General features: G+C 43.0%; 1 protein-coding gene across 1 annotated transcript; it reads left to right on the plus strand.

The window, feature by feature from the left end:
* The first annotated feature begins 4,445 nt into the window (after positions 1–4,445).
* On the plus strand, positions 4,446–5,703 carry LOC125140244 (cystatin-B-like). The gene is made up of 3 exons (XM_047808653.1): positions 4,446–4,598; positions 5,204–5,305; positions 5,399–5,703. Exons 1-3 carry the CDS (start codon positions 4,533–4,535, stop codon positions 5,531–5,533), a joined length of 303 nt encoding a protein of 100 aa, XP_047664609.1. The 5' UTR covers positions 4,446–4,532; the 3' UTR covers positions 5,534–5,703.
* Positions 5,704–18,832: the final 13,129 nt, after the last annotated feature.

Here is an 18,832-nt window from a genome sequence, read left to right on the forward strand (position 1 = left end):
GCAGGCAAAAAGCACAGGCCGATAGACGCCGCCTTGAGCACCCCGGACAGTGGGTCTGGCTATCCACCCGCGACCTCCGCCTCCGTCTGCCCTGTCGTAAGCTCAGCCCATGGTTTGTGGGCCCATTCCAAATCATCAGACGGATTAATCCGGTCTCCTACCACCTGGCACTGCCCCTGTCATACTGCGAATCTCCCACCTTTCACGCCTCGCTGCTGAAACCCGCGGAGGGCCCACCGAGAGACCCAGAAACCTCTGCTGAACCACCTGCACCCCTCTTTGTCGATGGGGGAGAGGCATACCAGGTTCACGAATTGCTGGACTCCAGGCGCCGACGGGGCCGCCTGGAATACCTATCCGACTGGGTGGGGTACGGCCCGGAAGAGCGCTCCTGGGTCAAGGCAGGGGACATCCTGGACCCCTCACTCACCGCTGACTTCCACCTACGACACCCGGACAGGCCCGCTCCCCGGTCTCGTGGTAGACCTCGACATCGCACGCGTCCTCGCGTCGGGAGCCGCTCGCAGGGAGGGGGCTCTATCATGATCAGCACACCTGCCTCACCTCCGCACTCACAACGGAGAGAATAGTCTCCGGAATACTAAGCGCTTCCAGACTACACTTCCCACTACACCCTGCTCAACCTAATCATGGCGCCAGCTGTTCCCCATCAGCTGACGTGCTTAAATAAGGAAATGAACTTGATCTCATTGCGAAGTCCCGACTTGCATCCGCAGTCATTCTGAGCCTTTTTCTGATTGTTTGTTCCGATTCTTTTGACTTTGTTTCTGTTACCCATCTCTCTGATTGCCTGCTGCCTGTCCTGACCTTCTGCCTGTCCCTCAATTCCGATTTTGCCATTTCTCTGATATTGTGTTTGCCGTGCCTGACCCTGCCTGTCTGTTCTGTCGATATTAATAAATACGCTGCAAATGGATCCATACGACTCCGCTTTGTTACAGTTATGATGAAGTTTTATGTAAGAAGACATTTAAGTTACATTTGCTGAAGCCGGCTCCATGCCAATGCTTCGTTATCTGTCAAAGGAATATTTTCAGAGTAGGATGATTTATTAAGTTATAGTAATTATAATTACAAAGCAACATTCTTGTTACGTAAAAAGAAACCCTCTTTGCTGTGGAAACAAGATTGTTTCATGTCAGGCGCAATCACACAATCCTAAAAAGTAGTTTCTCAAACACACCACCACCCTCAAGTGTTTTATTCAAAGATCGTGTGTTTCTCAGACACACGATTGGTCCGACCACAGAACCATCATTTCCCTGTAACCACAACATTTCTGCATTTAAACAAACATTTGGTTATTGCTTTCAAATTCAGAAAACACCACTAAGTTTTTTTTTTAATAATAAACCAGTTAGGAGATTTTAAAGGTAGTTCATTTGTTGATATGGTTTAAAAAGGATTCTGATGATTCATCATCAGAATCCTTTTTACAACAACAACAACTGATTCTGATGAGAGGGTTTTATAGAGCTCAGACACAGCGGCTGCGGAAGGTTGCTGGTTGCATTGACCTTTGGGGGAGTAAGGGGTGTAGTGGATTCGACATTGTTTGTTGAAAACCTGCCGGAGAAACAAAATACTAGTCTATGCAGACTTGTAGAACAGCAAGTATTACAAATAGAAATAAAACACAGTACTGAGTGTTTTTTAGAAATAAACACCTGTCTATGGTAGAATCGGTAGCTCACATCCTGTATCTACATGGTTTTAATGAAACATTTCATTGAAAAAGTTCTCTTACTGATCTAGGAAAAGTATGTTACATAAACCAGTAATAAGAAATGGTGCATCTTTTCTTCTGTCTACATGTGTTTTTCTGTTCCTGAATCCTAACCCTCAATGTTGTACAGTCTGACAAGCTTTTCTGTTCAACACGCGTGTAAAAAGCAGTTAATCTGTCTAGCACCTGGCTATTTTCAAGCGGCGATTGAAGACCTACTTATTCAGGAAACACTTCAACTAGCACTTCTTTCTTTATCTTTTGCATTAAAAAAAAAAAACAACCTTTGACACTTTTTCATTGTAACTTTGAACAAATGTTTTAAACTCATGGTATCTTAAGTATGTAACCTAGTGAACCAGCATTAATGTATGTGATTGAAATATGAAAATATGATTTTCCACCACCTTGGTGCCAGAACAGAGAAGAGTCTAGTAGTATACTTGCCTCTTACCCCGAGAGATGGTGGAACCAGTTGCGGGGTGCAGTGCGAGGAATGATGAGGGCTTTGAGGTAAGAGGGAGCTGGTCCTTTTTTGGCTTTGTCGGCCAGCATCAGTGTTTTGAATCGGATGTGTGCAGTTACCGGAAGCCAGTGGAGGGATCACAGCAGGGGAGTGGTATGGAGAACTTTGGCAGGTTGAAAACAAGCCGGGCAGCTGCATTTTGGATCATTTGCAGAGGACGGATTGCGTTCATAGGTAGACCTGCCAGCAGTGCATTGCCGTAATCCAGTCTAGAAATGACAAGAGACTGAACAAGTACCTGAGCAGTCTGTGTGGACAAAAATGGCCGAATCCTTCTAATGTTGTAGAGAAGAAACCGACATGAGCGAGTCACATTAGCAACATGAGAGGAAAAGGACAGTTGATTGTCCACGGTTACCCCAAGGTTGCGAGCTGTGGCTGAAGGGGAGATCAGATCGTTGTGCAAGGATATAGCAAGATCATGACCTGGGGATGAATCACCTGGGATGAACAGCAGTTCAGTTTTGCTAGGATTGAGCTTTAACTGATGAGCAGTCATCCATGATGAAATTTCTGCCAGACATGCTGAGATCCGGTCAGAAGCTGTGGCATCTGAGGGTGGGAAAGAGAAGATAAGTTGTGTATCATCAGCATAGCAGTGGTAAGAGAACCCATGTGATGATATAACTTCCCCAAGAGAGTGAGTATACAGGGAGAAAAGAAGAGGACCAAGTACTGAGCCCTGTGGGACGCCAGTGGAGAGTCTGTGTGGAGCAGATGTCACTCCCCTCCATGTTACCTGATATGAGCGTCCTTCCAGGTAGGAGGCAAACCATTCCCAAGCTGATCTGCAAATCGCAAGACTCTTGAGGTTGGATAAGAGAGTCTTGTGGTTGACTGTATCAAACGCTGCTGAAAGGTCAAGGAGGATAAGGACGGATGACAGTTTGGCTGATCTAGCAGTATGTAGCTTCTCAGAGACATCCAAAAGGGCTGTATCTGTAGAGTGAGCTGCTTTAAAGCCAGACTGGTTGGGATCTTGGAGGTTGTTCTGTGAGAGATAGACAGACAGTTGATTATAGACAATGCGTTCAAGAATTTTTGAAAGAAATGAGAGACGTGATACCGGTCTGTAGTTACTGATGTCTGATGGATCCAGAGCAGCTTTCTTTAGGATGGGAATAACCCTTGCTCTCTTGAAAGTAGTTGGTACCTGACCAGATGCTATGGATCTATTGACGATAGTGGAAATGAAGGGCAAGTGGTCTTGTGAGATGGTCTGGAGCATAGTGGTAGGGAGTGGATCCAATGGGCAGGTGGTAGGATTGCAGGACTGGATGAGTTGTAAAATCTCTTCTGCTGCCACTGTTGAGAAATGTGACAACGAAGGTGTAGGGGAATGCAAACTCTGAGATGTAAGTGCAGTTGGGGCTGAAGTGAAGGTCCGGCAGATTTCCTCAATCTTCTCCTGGTAGAAAGAAGCAAAGTCTTCTGTAGTCAGGGAGGATGAAGAAGGTGGAGCCGGGGGGTTGAGCAGAGAAGAGATGATGTTGTGGAATTTCCGAGGGTCATGTTATGTCTCACTCCACAGTGGTGATTAATATGAAGCTCAGATCAAAATAGACACTCAGAGCTTTAAGTGAGAGCCAAGTGCTTGTTCACCTTCAACCAGGAAAAAGAAAATGTGTGTTTGTGTGTGTGTGTGTGTGTGTGTGTGTGTGTGTGTGTGTGTGTGTGTGTGTGTGTGTGTGTGTGTGTGTGTGTGTTCAATCAGGTCATTTCCAGTTTATTTCATTGAAACCAGGAAACACCCTGAGAAATAAAGGTCCTGCATTCCTGGCCCTTTTCCCTACAGAGACCAGTGAAAGGCTATATCACTATTATAGCAGTAACAGTAACAGGCGTGCACTTGCTGTTCTTATAATTTTATATTTGGTTTTAATGAAGTTGCGTTTCTTTCAACAAGTTACTGCAAAGTGTAAACCCCTGTGTCCTGTCTGGTGTTAAATAATCCACTCCAGTGTTAAGTAACAAATAAACATACATACATAAATCCCATCAGTATACACAGGTAAATGATTTACATAATCCAAACAAAGAATACGAATAATATTAAGATAGCCAGAGAAAACAACATTTTTAATGAATACAGGTGTAGTTCTGAAACAGAAATGAGACACAAAGAATCCTCCTGATTGGCTGCTCTGTTTATGATTTGGGGAGTGGCAGCAGGTTATATTAAGCGTGTCTGGTTATTTCAGTGAAACGCTGGGACTTTAGATTAAACATTTTATCTACTTTTGCTTCCAGACAAAAAAAATGAATATCGGTGGGCTCAGTGAGTTGAAGGTCGCCGATGAAGAAGTGCAGAAAATCTGTGATGAGGTTGGTTTGTTTTTGTGAGTTTGTTGCGTGCACATTTCTAAAAAATTGATGCATATTAAAGGTAAAAATTACTCTTTTTTTAATCTGTGTTTTTAATTAGTGAGTTTATTTAACTGTCCTGATTCCACAGGGAAAAAACACATCAAACCTTTTAGTGTACAGTTTTAAGAAAGACTGGTATTTTGTACTAATAATGACATCATTAAAGAGGATTGGCACAAAGTTTCATGTGACTGGTTTAAGTGTAAAATAGTTTACATTTGGATCTGAACTTTAGATTTATTTAATCTGGCTCTTTAGTGTATTTAATGCATGGAACAAATTAGTACTTTTACTATAGTTTAATAAAATAAAGTCATTCCAATCTAATAAAGTGACATAAATTTGTAATAAAACCACAGATGCAAAAACAAAACAGGAAAAATTCTAAATAATAAAATAGCTGCTCTATTTTTATTTATTTTTTTTAATAGAAAAAACAAATTAAATGATAATATGTTTGTAGATATATATATGTGTGTGAGTCAGTAAAAGGTTATTAGGAGTCATTAATGAATCACAAGTCATAAGTCAAGTCTTACTAATGACTGTTTTCGAAATCACAGATAAAGCCACAGGCGGAGAAAAAAGCTGGAAGGACATTTCAGGTCTTTACTGCTAAATCTTACAAGACGCAGGTCGTAGCTGGGACGAATTTCTTCATCAAGGTAAGACACGTACCCACTCAAACAGTCCTCATTTAGAATATGTATTTAATGGCATCTGAATGAGGTCAGTATGTGTTTACGTATGCTTTTCAGGTCCATGTGGGTGGTGAGGAGTTTGCTCACCTGGGTGTCTATCAGATGTTGCCATGTGATGGAGGAAAACTGGAACTTCTTGGAATACAGATACCCAAAACCCTAAATGACCCCATTGAATTCTTCCAAGAATGAAATGATTACTGTACTGCAATGATACAGTAATAATGCTTACAAACAGAGCGGTTATTGAAATTGTGTTACATATGGAATATCACCTGCTTAAAGCTGACAAAATTGTATTTTCTAAACTGACAAGAAATTAGAAGCTTCTTCAGTTAAATAAAAAAGCCAATATTAAAATATTTACATTTACAATCTCCTTATTTCTTACAAATGATCAGCGTTTATAGAGAACATAACATACGGTATTTCTTATTTTATATATCTATAATATGAACTGTGTTCATTTAGTCAGAATTTTTTGGAAGGGAAAAAAAAAATTCTGGCTGCAAGTCTGATATAAATTGGGTCAGGACTCTTTTGGTTTTCAGTGTGAGATGTGATTTTCCATCTGTTGGATTTGTATCACTGGTTGAAGATGAACAAGCACTTAGGGCAATAGCAGCATTTACTTTAAATATACAAACATTAGTGTGAAAAACAAACTAACCATTTTGGAACTTTACTATAAAACATTTGCCCCTAGTAGATTAGGGAAAAACAGAAATACTTATGAGAAACAATGAAATAAACTGAAAAAAAAAATTCCATTTAATTTCTATGGTCACACACCAAATTGATCACACACACACACACACACACACACACACACACACACACACACACACACACACACACACACACACACTTTCTTTTTCACTTAAAGCTCTAAGTATCTATTTTGATCTGAGCTTCAACTGAACATAGATACAATAAAACAAGTGCAAACTCCAGTGTAGAATTATGAATGTTTAATAGTCAAGATATCAAACATTTTCATGCATATATATATATATATATATATATATATATATATATATATATATATATATATATATATATATATATATATATATATACACACACACACACACACACACTCACACACATACATTATATAAGGTTTCAGCATTTGTCTTGAAATATCTTTTAACTCTATATAATTCATTTAAAAGAAACAGAACAGTCTGATATTTGTTCCCAGTCCGCTTTGATCGTCTTAAAGTCGTGTTCAAACTTGTATCAGAATCCTTTTTTAAACCGTATCAACAAATGAACTACCTTTTAAATCTCCTAACTGGTAGCTGTCTTTCCTGCTAAATCGCTTAAAAGCTTAGTGGTGTTTTCTGAATTCAGACATCCCAAGTATCCCGGATGTTCCGGGAGTCTCCCGCATATTGATAGCGGCATCCTGGTGCCCGCAAATTAGTTAAAATCTCCCGGAATCTAGCAAGAGCGCGCATGCGCGACAGAGACTGCGCTCCAATCCTTGTAGCGCGCGCACGGCAGAAAGGGAGGGGGAGCGAGAGACCTTGCGTGTGTGCTAGTGTGCGTGTGTGCGTCAGACAGAGAGCATCCTGATTGGTCTGTTTCGGTAAGTCAACCAATCGATTGTCGGTGTTGGCGGGCTTTTATCTCTTCTCCCGAACTGAATTAATCAGTGTATCTAGAAAGGCAGGCACTTATTTCCAGGTTTTTTTTTTGTTTTGTTTTTTAATTGCAAAACGACAAACACAAAATACACATTTTGTTCAATGCCACACAAACAAGAGGTATCAGTCACATAGGTTACCAGAAAAGAAAGAAAAAAATTACAAAAAACTGAATTATTTTAAAATATCACGTTTTCTGAGCTTTTTTGTTTTTTACTTTTTCCAAAAGATTACTGTATAAGTTTAAATCATTTATAAAATGCGACAGATTTGGTTTACAAAGGGCCACTTTGTTTTGTGTATATGGTACTTTCCTAATACAATAAATACCTGTATAATATATTGTTCATTATTTTCCAAATTATCGCCTTCAACATAAAAAGACACATCAAATACACCAATTTCTACCACACAACCCAATTTCCTACTAATATAATTTTCCATATCTTTCCAAAAAAGTCTTGAGTAAATACACAAAATCTTGTCCACAAAATCCGCAAGCATATATTAAGCTTAAATCTTTCCAAAACATGTTTAACAGGATAAATTCTATGTAGAATTTTGTAAGACACCTCCTTAATTTTATTATTGACACAAAACTTGTTCAGTATTTTCCATGTTTTATCCCAGTATATATTGCCAAATAAGGAAGACAAAAAAACCTTACTGCAGGAAAAGAAACAAAACAAAGGGTATTTCTTATAATGTTCTTGCTACAATTTTGTTTCAAGATATTAACATTGCCGATGTATAAACTACCACAAAAGTCATCTATATTGATTTGCAATGAACTTGAAATTATTTAAAAGAAATACAACTCTTTGGAATTGCATCAAATTCAATAGCAAAATCTCTTGGTTTAACTGGTAGTTGGAATTTTTCAAGAAACTCCATGTAAGACAACAAATACCCATCAGAATTTAATAGCTGTTTTACCAAAATAATCCCTTCATTAAGACAGGTTTGATAGAAAAGTGATTTGTTTTTAAATAATATGTCTTTGTTATTCCAAATGCAATAACTGTGTGGTGAAAAATTGTGTTTATAGATCAAATTCCATGCTAACAGGGCCTGTCTATGGAAACCAGCCAGTTTAACCAGAATTTAATCAACAGAACAATTGCATTTCTACAAAAATGTTATGCCACCAATAGAATTAAATATATAATTAGGAAATACATTCCAAACACTATCTTTATTTTTCATAAATTCTATTAACCATCTAATCTTGAAAGTATTATTGAGTGTACTATAATCCAGAACCTCTAGCCCCCCTTGTTCTTTAGTATTGAACATGACCTCTTTCTTTAAACAATATCTTATCCAAATCTTTCATCACAGTGGAGGGCACCTCTAAGTATAAATAAGTGTGTACAGATCTGGAAATACCTTCTGCCTTGGACAACAACACCCTCCCAAAAATTGATAAATCTCTCATTAACCACAAGTTAAATTTCTTTTTCGTTTTTTTCAATAATTGGTTCAAAATTTAACTGGCTTCTTTGTTTATCATTTTTGCAAATGACTATACCCAGATAAGTTAGCTGTTGTTTAACTGGAATACCTTCTATATGTGTAAGTGAGCAAGAGTTTAGGGGAAACAATGCAGATTTATCTAGATTCATTTTAAGACCCGACGCATCAGAGAATTCCTCAATAACTCTAATTATAACTGGAACCTCAATTTCGTTTTTTTTAAAAATAACAAACTGACTAAGTTTAAATTCTGTACCTAAAGCACCGATACCATTAAACTGACTTTTCTTAATATGTACTGCCAAAATTTGAGTGACTAACAAAAATAAAAAGGGAGAAAGAGGGCATCCTTGTCTAATTCCACAATTGATATCAAACCTTTGTGAAGTTCCACCAGCAAGTTTAACCGAGCTATTACATCCGTTCTATAATGTTTTAACTGCTTTTAAAAACAAATCACCAAAACCCAACAACTTAATAACTTTGAAAATAAAATCATAATTTACAGTATCAAAAGCTTTATAGAAGTCAATAAATAAAATAAAACTGTCATCATTTATAAGATGATTATAATCAATCATATCCAAGACCAGCCTAATATTATTCCTAATATGATGGCCTTGCATACAGTAAAACCAGACTGTTCTTCATCTATGAGGTTGTTTAAACCTTGTTTCAATCTTCTTGCAAAAATCATCGCAAACAATTTACTGTCGTTATTGAGCAAACAAATTGGTCTCAAACTATCAATAAGTAACTTATCTTTGTTAGGTTTGGGAATCGATGCCTTGTTTTAATGAAGCTGGCAATTCACCTTTATTTATTGCTTCTATAGAAACTAATAATAAAAAAAGGTGGAAGTTCTTTGGAAAGAGTCCTGTAGATCTCCCCTGTTAGCTCGTCGTTGCCTGGTGATTTATTGCTTTTTAGCAGGTTAATACACTCTCTCAACTCCTCAATATTTATTTCTTTATCACACAAGTGCAAAGAATCCTGATCTATTTTTGATGTCACTCATAAATTTTATTAAAAAACGATCAATACTGGAAGTGGTCGAGGTGGAGGAATACAAATTACTATAAAACCGGGCTACATAATTTGAAATAACTAAATGACTATCTACAATTTTGTCGTTGATCATTAACTTTGAGACTAAGGCAAATTCACTGTTTCTCTTCTCAAGGCCAAATTAAATGTTTAGTATTTTTTCCCCTTTTTCTAACCATTTAAGTCTAGATCGCAAAAATGCTCCTCTTGATTTTTCCTCATGTTACTAAATCAGTTTGTAATACATTTAATTTCTCAGTCTCTGTAACACTCAATGCTTCCGTTTTTGTTTACACTCAATGCTTCTTGGCCATGTCTTCCGCCTCCCTTCTGACCATCCAACGAGAGCTATTCTCCAGTTTGATCCGAGGGCTGCAGACTGGAGACGACCACGAGGTAAACGCTGCACCCGATGGCTTGACGTCCTTGCGGGCGACCTTCAACAACAAGGAATTGCTATAGAGGATGCAGAGCAGCTGGCACAAGACCGTCAGTGCTGGAAACAACTATTTCATCTGGTCGGCTCAACATACAGGGATGGGACACCCCCCACCCCCCACCCATCACAGGAGCCAAATTGATTGAGGCTGTATGAAGTGCAGAACTGATTGTAGAAACACAGGAATTCAGACAAATAGTGAGAATTTTTTATTCATCATTTCTCAGACACGCAATCGGTCCGACCACAGAACCATCCTTTTCCTGTATCCACAACATTCCTGCATTAAAACAAACATTTGGTTATTGCTGTCAAATTCAGAAAACACCACTAAGTTTTTTAAAACGATTTAGCAAGCAGGAAAGGAAGCTACCAGTTAGGAGATTTTAAAGGTAGTTCAGAAGTGTGGTTTTGGTCAAGACTTCTGCTGAGAAACAGGACGGAAATAAGGTGTGGTTAAATCCAACGATGTTTATTGCACAAATTAAGAAATTTGTGTTTGGTTTTGATCAGCAGCATTTTTATGACGACTCACTGCCGATAAGATGCAATGATCACTGTCTTATTAACTAAGTTTGCAAGTTTGGAAATTTATACTTGATGATAAAATGAGGTGTGTGTGTGTGTGTGTGTGTGTGTGTGTGTGTGTGTGTGTGTGTGTGTGTGTGTGTGTGTGTGCGTGTGTATTAGACTGCTTGTGAACTCTGAACCTCTGTTTATTTCATTTAAGACAGTCATACGTCATTGAACTGCAATTTACTCAAACTATGGTCCTGTTTGTCCCAGTTAAGTTTGTCCAGGCCAATAAAAGAAGCCTTGAGTGACAAACCCGACTCGCAGTGTTAATTAATCCACAAACAACTACAACGTCACACATAGTTGGCTGCACAGATAAACTATAAATCTTGTCTAACACATTTTTTGATGAAAGAAACTGAAATTTCAGGGAACACAGAACCCCAATAAACCAAGATGAGCTCTGACACTTTCTGAGCATAGGCTTAAGACACACACACACATGACCACACACAGGCAGGGACGGTGTTTAAACTTGTATTTAAAAACAGTTTATTATAAAGTTTTGGTAGAAATATACACAGGTGTGTGTGTGTGTGTGTGTGTGTGTGTGTGTGTGTGTGTGTGTGTGTGTGTGTGTGTGTGTATTTCTACCAAAACATATGTGTGTGTGTGTGTGTGTGTGTGTGTGTGTGTGTGTGTGTGTGTGTGTGTGTGTGTGTGTGTGTGCCCAGCAAATGTCCAGTTAGCAATGGTTACTGGAGTGGGTTATTTAACACCTCACAGGTTTACACTTTGCAGTAACTTGTTGAAAGAAACTCAACTAAAAGGATAAGAACAGCACGCCCTCGACACACACCAGATCAAACACACACGCACACACACACACACACACACACACACACACACACACACACACACACACACACACACACACACACACACCCACACCAATACCACACCAGTTGTATTTAAACACAGTTTATTATAAAGTTTTGGTAGAAATATGTATGTGTGTGTGTGTGTGTGTGTGTGTGTGTGTGTGTGTGTGTGTGTGTGTGTGTGTATGTGTGTGTTTTTGTTTGTTTTTTGCATTCCTTCTCTATTAGATGCAACTTGAGCAACTGTATGGGTTGTAGGCTGAAATCCCAGCAAATGTCCAGTTAGCAATGGTTACTGGAGTGGGTTATTTAACACCAGACAGGTTTACACTTTGCAGTAACTTGTTGAAATAAACTCAACTAAAAGGATAAGAACAGCAAGGCCTCGACACACACCAGATCAAACACACACACACACACACACACACCCACACACACACACACACACACCAGATCGAACACACACACCTTAACTTGGTCTCACATGTAATTCAGGTTGCAATGTAAACTGTAAAGAGAAAGTAGAACTGAACACACACACTGGCCACTGGGAAAAAATGTTTATAAAAATAAAACATTTATTTTTTTTGTACACCAGGCTGTATGAAGAATAGAAGTGACTGTAGAAACACAGGAATTCGGACTAACAGTGAGAATGAGTTTATAGTGTTATTTATGTCTGTACAAACAGCTGGAACCAAATTCCTTGTATGTGTCGACACACTTGGCCGGTAAACCTGATTCTGATACTGATTCTGATGAGAGGGTTTTATAGAGCTCAGACACAGCGGCTGCGGAAGGTTGCTGGTTGCATTGATCTTTGGGGGAGTGGGGGGGGGGGGTAGTGGATTCGACATTGTTTGTTGAAAACATAACAATTAACTGGTTCAGAAGTACTTTTTTCTACAGAAATAAAAATCTATGATGAGGCTGATGTGTGATAAAAAAAAGTTTAAATCATTATACCTTTTCATCACCTGTTTCACCAGTACACCTTCTTCAGTGTGTTTATTCAGAAGGTTTCAGCATTAAATGATCGATACTCACTTTTTTTCACAAGGTTATGAAGTTTGGCTTAAACAGAACTCGTCTTGGAATCTCTTTTAATTCGATATAATTCACTTAGAAGAAACAGAACAGTCTGATATTTGTTCCCAGTCCGTCCTGATCGTCTTGAAGTCGTATTTTATCCCCGTCTCGTCTACAGCACCGGTGAATACTGCAGTTCAGGTGTTGATTCAGCTTATCGACTTATAACTCAGTCAAAGGGTTTTGTACAGTCAAATATATAAGCCTCATAATACACAGGTCATAAATGTGTATTAGCTGATAATGTTATTGTCATGATCAGCACACCTGCCTCACCTCCGCACTCACAACGGAGAGAATCGTCTCCGGAATACTAAGCGGACTACACTTCACTTCCCACTACACCCTGCTCAACCTAATCACGGCGCCAGCTGTTCCCCATCAGCTGACACGCTTAAATAAGGAAATGAACTTGAACTTGATCTCATTGCGAACTCTCGACTTGCATCCGCAGTCATTCTGAGCGTTTTTCTGATTGTTTTGACTTTGTTTCTGTGACCCGTCTCTCTGATTGTTTGCTGCCTGTCCTGACCTTCTGCCTGTCCCTCGATTCCGATTTTGCCATTTCTCTGATGTTGTGTTTGCCTTGCTTGACCCTGCCTGTCTGTTCTGTCGATATTAATAAATACGCTGCAAATGGATCCATACGACTCCGCTTTGTTACAGTTATGATGAAGTTTTATGTAAGAAGACATTTAAGTTACATTTGCTTCGTTACAGAAGACTTTGCCACCGAGCGATCCAGCAGCCGTATTTCAGCTTGCCACCCAGCTCTCCGCTGAAGCCCAGCAGCTCGCCGGACACCACCAACAGCTGACGCGACTCACCTCGCTCACCGGAGAGCTAGCTGCGGCGTTACAAGGTCTGCAAGGCACTGCCACAGCTCCAAACTCTCCGCCACCGGCGCCCCTTCCGCGCCTTCACCAGCCCGCAGCTCGCGTTTCCGGAAAAGTTTAATGGAGATCCTGGAAAATGCGGAGGTTTCTTAATGCAGTGCTCACTCTTTGTGGTGCAGCAACCATCCCTGTATCCGACCGCCGCCCGCCGCGTAGCGTTTGTGTGCACACTCCTCACCGGGAAAGCACTGGAGTGGGCCACGGCGGTTTGGCGAGAGGATGGCTCCGCCTTCCCCACGTTTGAACATTTCCTCTCCCAATTCCGGGCTGTCTTCGAACACTCCGCCACGGGCGAAAGCGCAGAGGAGCGTTTGTTGGCCATATCTCAGGGCGATCGATCCGCCGCTGAGTACGCGCTGACATTCCGTACGCTCGCTGTCGAGACAGGTTGGGGAGAGAGACCCCTGAAGGTGATCTACCGCAAAGGGCTGCATCCGGATCTACAAGCCGAGCTCGCCTGCTGTGATGAAGGGAGAGATTTAACGGAGTTCATTGACCTGTCCATCCGCATTGACAATTTGATGCGGACACGTGGACCTCCAACGTACGCCGCCCGACACGTGCGCGAGACCCTTCGCACAGCCCGACCGGCGGATCCCGAGCCCATGCAGCTTTACGCCATGCACCTCACGTCTGAGGAGAAAGCAAGACGCTTCCGCTTCCAACTCTGCCTCTATTGCGGAGAAGCCGGACACAGACCCAGTGTGCTTTTCCTTTGGCAGTGGAGGCGGTAGACGGCAGGCCGCTCGGTGAGGGCCACATCACTCACATCTCCAGGAGTCTCCGGCTGCAGGTGGGCCCTCGCCACCAAGAATACCTGCCTTTTCACATCATCCGCTCCCCGCACCATGTCCTCATCCTAGGCTTCCCCTGGCTCCAACTTCACAACCCCGTCATCTCCTGGAGAGATCTGCACATCTCAAGCTGGGGCGCAGCATGCCACCAACACCAGCCACTCCCTACGGAAACCCCACGACCTAGCACCACGCTTTCCATATGCTCCGCCTCCACCACCTCCAACCTCCCAGCGGAGTACCAAGACCTGACGGAAGCCTTCAGCAAAACTCGGGCCACCGAACTGCCACCGCACCGGCCCAATGACTGCACCATAGAGCTTCTGCCTGGATCCACTCCGCCCAGAGGGAGAATCTTTCCGCTGTCACAGCCAGAGATGGCATCCATGAAAGCTTACATCGAGGAGGAGCTCCAGAAGGGCTTCATCCGACCCTCCGTCTCCCCAGCGGCCTCCGTATTCTTCTTCGTGAAGAAAAAAGATGGAGGCCTCTGCCCATGCATTGACTACCGGGCGCTGAACAACATGACAGTCAAGTTCCGGTATCCTCTCCCCCTCGTGCCGTCGGCTCTCGAGCAGCTCCGCCAGGCCCGATACTTCACAAAACTGGATTTACGCAGCACTTATAACCTCATCCGGATCAGAGAGGGGGATGAATGGAAGACCGCCTTTTCGACCCAATCAGGCCATTATGAATATTTAGTCATGCCGTTCGGCCTTTTCGAACAGTCCCGCTGTGTTCCAGTCATTCATTAATGACGTGTTCCGCGACATGCTGGAACACTGGGTGGTCGTATACATTGATGACATCCTCATATATTCAGAAACCATGGAGGAACACATCCGGCACGTGCGGGCAGTCCTTAAACGCGTCATCCAACACTGTCTGTATGCCAAGGCTGAAAAATGAGAGTTCCACCGAACCTCCACGACCTTCCTAGGCTACGTCATCTCAGCCGAGGGGGTCGCTATGGACGACTCCAAGGTGCGCGCGGTACTACATTGGCCCCGCCCACAGAGCTTGAAGGAGTTACAGCGCTTCCTGGGGTTCACAAATTTCTATAGCCGCTTCATTCGTGGTTTCAGTACGATTGCGGCCCCGCTCATCTCTATGACCAAAAAGGCATCCACTCGGCTTACCTGGTCCCCTGAAGCTACAACGGCATTCCGGCGCTTGAAAGCGAGCTTCACCTGGGCTCCTATCCTCCACCCTCCGGATCCAGACCGGCCGTTCATAGTAGAGGTGGACGCCTCTAATACGGGAGTAGGGGCCGTACTGTCTCAACGGCAGGGCCCAGCCAACAAGATGTTTCCATGTGCATACTTTTCACGCAAGCTATCCCCGACGGAACGCAACTACGACGTGGGGGACCGAGAGCTGCTAGCCATGAAGGTGGCATTCGAGGAGTGGCGGCACTGACTAGAGGGTGCTCTACACCCGTTCACCGTGCTCACTGACCACCGGAACTTGGAGTACCTTTGCGCCGCTAAGCGCATGAATCCCCGTCAGTCGAGGTGGGCCATGTTCTTCACAAGGTTCCGATTCACGGTGACCTATAGGCCAGGGACCAAGAATATCAAGGCCGATGCTCTATCCCGCATGTTCCGTGAACCCGGCCCGGACACGAGCCTCGAGCCCATCATCTCCGAGGCCCACATCCTCGCGCCCATCCAGTGGGACATCATGACCGTGATTACCCAGGCTAACGCCCACACACCACCACCTGCTAACTGCCCTCCATCCCGGACCTATGTGCCCAAGAACTGGCGCACGAGCCTCCTGGAGCTCCTACATTCCAACCCCAGCTCTGGCCATCCCGGCGTCACAGGCAACATACACCTGGCTCAGAACCAGTTTTGGTGGCCGACTCTAGCCACAGACGTGCACGAGTTCGTCCGAGCCTGTACGATCTGCAATACCTCTAAGCCCTCTCATCAGCTCCCCGCGGGCTTATTGCAACCTCTGCCCACGCCTCAGTTGACGAGTGGTTTCGCCGCAGCGAGGACACATGAAGCGCGGCACACCGGCAGCTTCAGCGAGCCATTCGCAGGCAAAAAGCACAGGCCGATAGACGCCGCCTTGAGCACCCCGGACAGTGGGTCTGGCTATCCACCCGCGACCTCCGCCTCCGTCTGCCCTGTCGTAAGCTCAGCCCATGGTTTGTGGGCCCATTCCAAATCATCAGACGGATTAATCCGGTCTCCTACCACCTGGCACTGCCCCTGTCATACTGCGAATCTCCCACCTTTCACGCCTCGCTGCTGAAACCCGCGGAGGGCCCACCGAGAGACCCAGAAACCTCTGCTGAACCACCTGCACCCCTCTTTGTCGATGGGGGAGAGGCATACCAGGTTCACGAATTGCTGGACTCCAGGCGCCGACGGGGCCGCCTGGAATACCTATCCGACTGGGTGGGGTACGGCCCGGAAGAGCGCTCCTGGGTCAAGGCAGGGGACATCCTGGACCCCTCACTCACCGCTGACTTCCACCTACGACACCCGGACAGGCCCGCTCCCCGGTCTCGTGGTAGACCTCGACATCGCACGCGTCCTCGCGTCGGGAGCCGCTCGCAGGGAGGGGGCTCTATCATGATCAGCACACCTGCCTCACCTCCGCACTCACAACGGAGAGAATAGTCTCCGGAATACTAAGCGCTTCCAGACTACACTTCCCACTACACCCTGCTCAACCTAATCATGGCGCCAGCTGTTCCCCATCAGCTGACGTGCTTAAATAAGGAAATGAACTTGATCTCATTGCGAAGTCCCGACTTGCATCCGCAGTCATTCTGAGCCTTTTTCTGATTGTTTGTTCCGATTCTTTTGACTTTGTTTCTGTTACCCATCTCTCTGATTGCCTGCTGCCTGTCCTGACCTTCTGCCTGTCCCTCAATTCCGATTTTGCCATTTCTCTGATATTGTGTTTGCCGTGCCTGACCCTGCCTGTCTGTTCTGTCGATATTAATAAATACGCTGCAAATGGATCCATACGACTCCGCTTTGTTACAGTTATGATGAAGTTTTATGTAAGAAGACATTTAAGTTACATTTGCTGAAGCCGGCTCCATGCCAATGCTTCGTTATCTGTCAAAGGAATATTTTCAGAGTAGGATGATTTATTAAGTTATAGTAATTATAATTACAAAGCAACATTCTTGTTACGTAAAAAGAAACCCTCTTTGCTGTGGAAACAAGATTGTTTCATGTCAGGCGCAATCACACAATCCTAAAAAGTAGTTTCTCAAACACACCACCACCCTCAAGTGTTTTATTCAAAGATCGTGTGTTTCTCAGACACACGATTGGTCCGACCACAGAACCATCATTTCCCTGTAACCACAACATTTCTGCATTTAAACAAACATTTGGTTATTGCTTTCAAATTCAGAAAACACCACTAAGTTTTTTTTTTAATAATAAACCAGTTAGGAGATTTTAAAGGTAGTTCATTTGTTGATATGGTTTAAAAAGGATTCTGATGATTCATCATCAGAATCCTTTTTACAACAACAACAACTGATTCTGATGAGAGGGTTTTATAGAGCTCAGACACAGCGGCTGCGGAAGGTTGCTGGTTGCATTGACCTTTGGGGGAGTAAGGGGTGTAGTGGATTCGACATTGTTTGTTGAAAACCTGCCGGAGAAACAAAATACTAGTCTATGCAGACTTGTAGAACAGCAAGTATTACAAATAGAAATAAAACACAGTACTGAGTGTTTTTTAGAAATAAACACCTGTCTATGGTAGAATCGGTAGCTCACATCCTGTATCTACATGGTTTTAATGAAACATTTCATTGAAAAAGTTCTCTTACTGATCTAGGAAAAGTATGTTACATAAACCAGTAATAAGAAATGGTGCATCTTTTCTTCTGTCTACATGTGTTTTTCTGTTCCTGAATCCTAACCCTCAATGTTGTACAGTCTGACAAGCTTTTCTGTTCAACACGCGTGTAAAAAGCAGTTAATCTGTCTAGCACCTGGCTATTTTCAAGCGGCGATTGAAGACCTACTTATTCAGGAAACACTTCAACTAGCACTTCTTTCTTTATCTTTTGCATTAAAAAAAAAAAAACAACCTTTGACACTTTTTCATTGTAACTTTGAACAAATGTTTTAAACTCATGGTATCTTAAGTATGTAACCTAGTGAACCAGCATTAATGTATGTGATTGAAATATGAAAATATGATTTTCCACCACCTTGGTGCCAGAACAGAGAAGAGTCTAGTAGTATACTTGCCTCTTACCCCGAGAGATGGTGGAACCAGTTGCGGGGTGCAGTGCGAGGAATGATGAGGGCTTTGAGGTAAGAGGGAGCTGGTCCTTTTTTGGCTTTGTCGGCCAGCATCAGTGTTTTGAATCGGATGTGTGCAGTTACCGGAAGCCAGTGGAGGGATCACAGCAGGGGAGTGGTATGGAGAACTTTGGCAGGTTGAAAACAAGCCGGGCAGCTGCATTTTGGATCATTTGCAGAGGACGGATTCGTTCATAGGTAGACCTGCCAGCAGTGCATTGCCGTAATCCAGTCTAGAAATGACAAGAGACTGAACAAGTACCTGAGCAGTCTGTGTGGACAAAAATGGCCGAATCCTTCTAATGTTGTAGAGAAGAAACCGACATGAGCGAGTCACATTAGCAACATGAGAGGAAAAGGACAGTTGATTGTCCACGGTTACCCCAAGGTTGCGAGCTGTGGCTGA

This window comes from Tachysurus fulvidraco, chromosome 25 (genome assembly GCF_022655615.1).
Source record: "Tachysurus fulvidraco isolate hzauxx_2018 chromosome 25, HZAU_PFXX_2.0, whole genome shotgun sequence".
NCBI classification, from domain to species: Eukaryota; Metazoa; Chordata; class Actinopteri; order Siluriformes; family Bagridae; genus Tachysurus; species Tachysurus fulvidraco.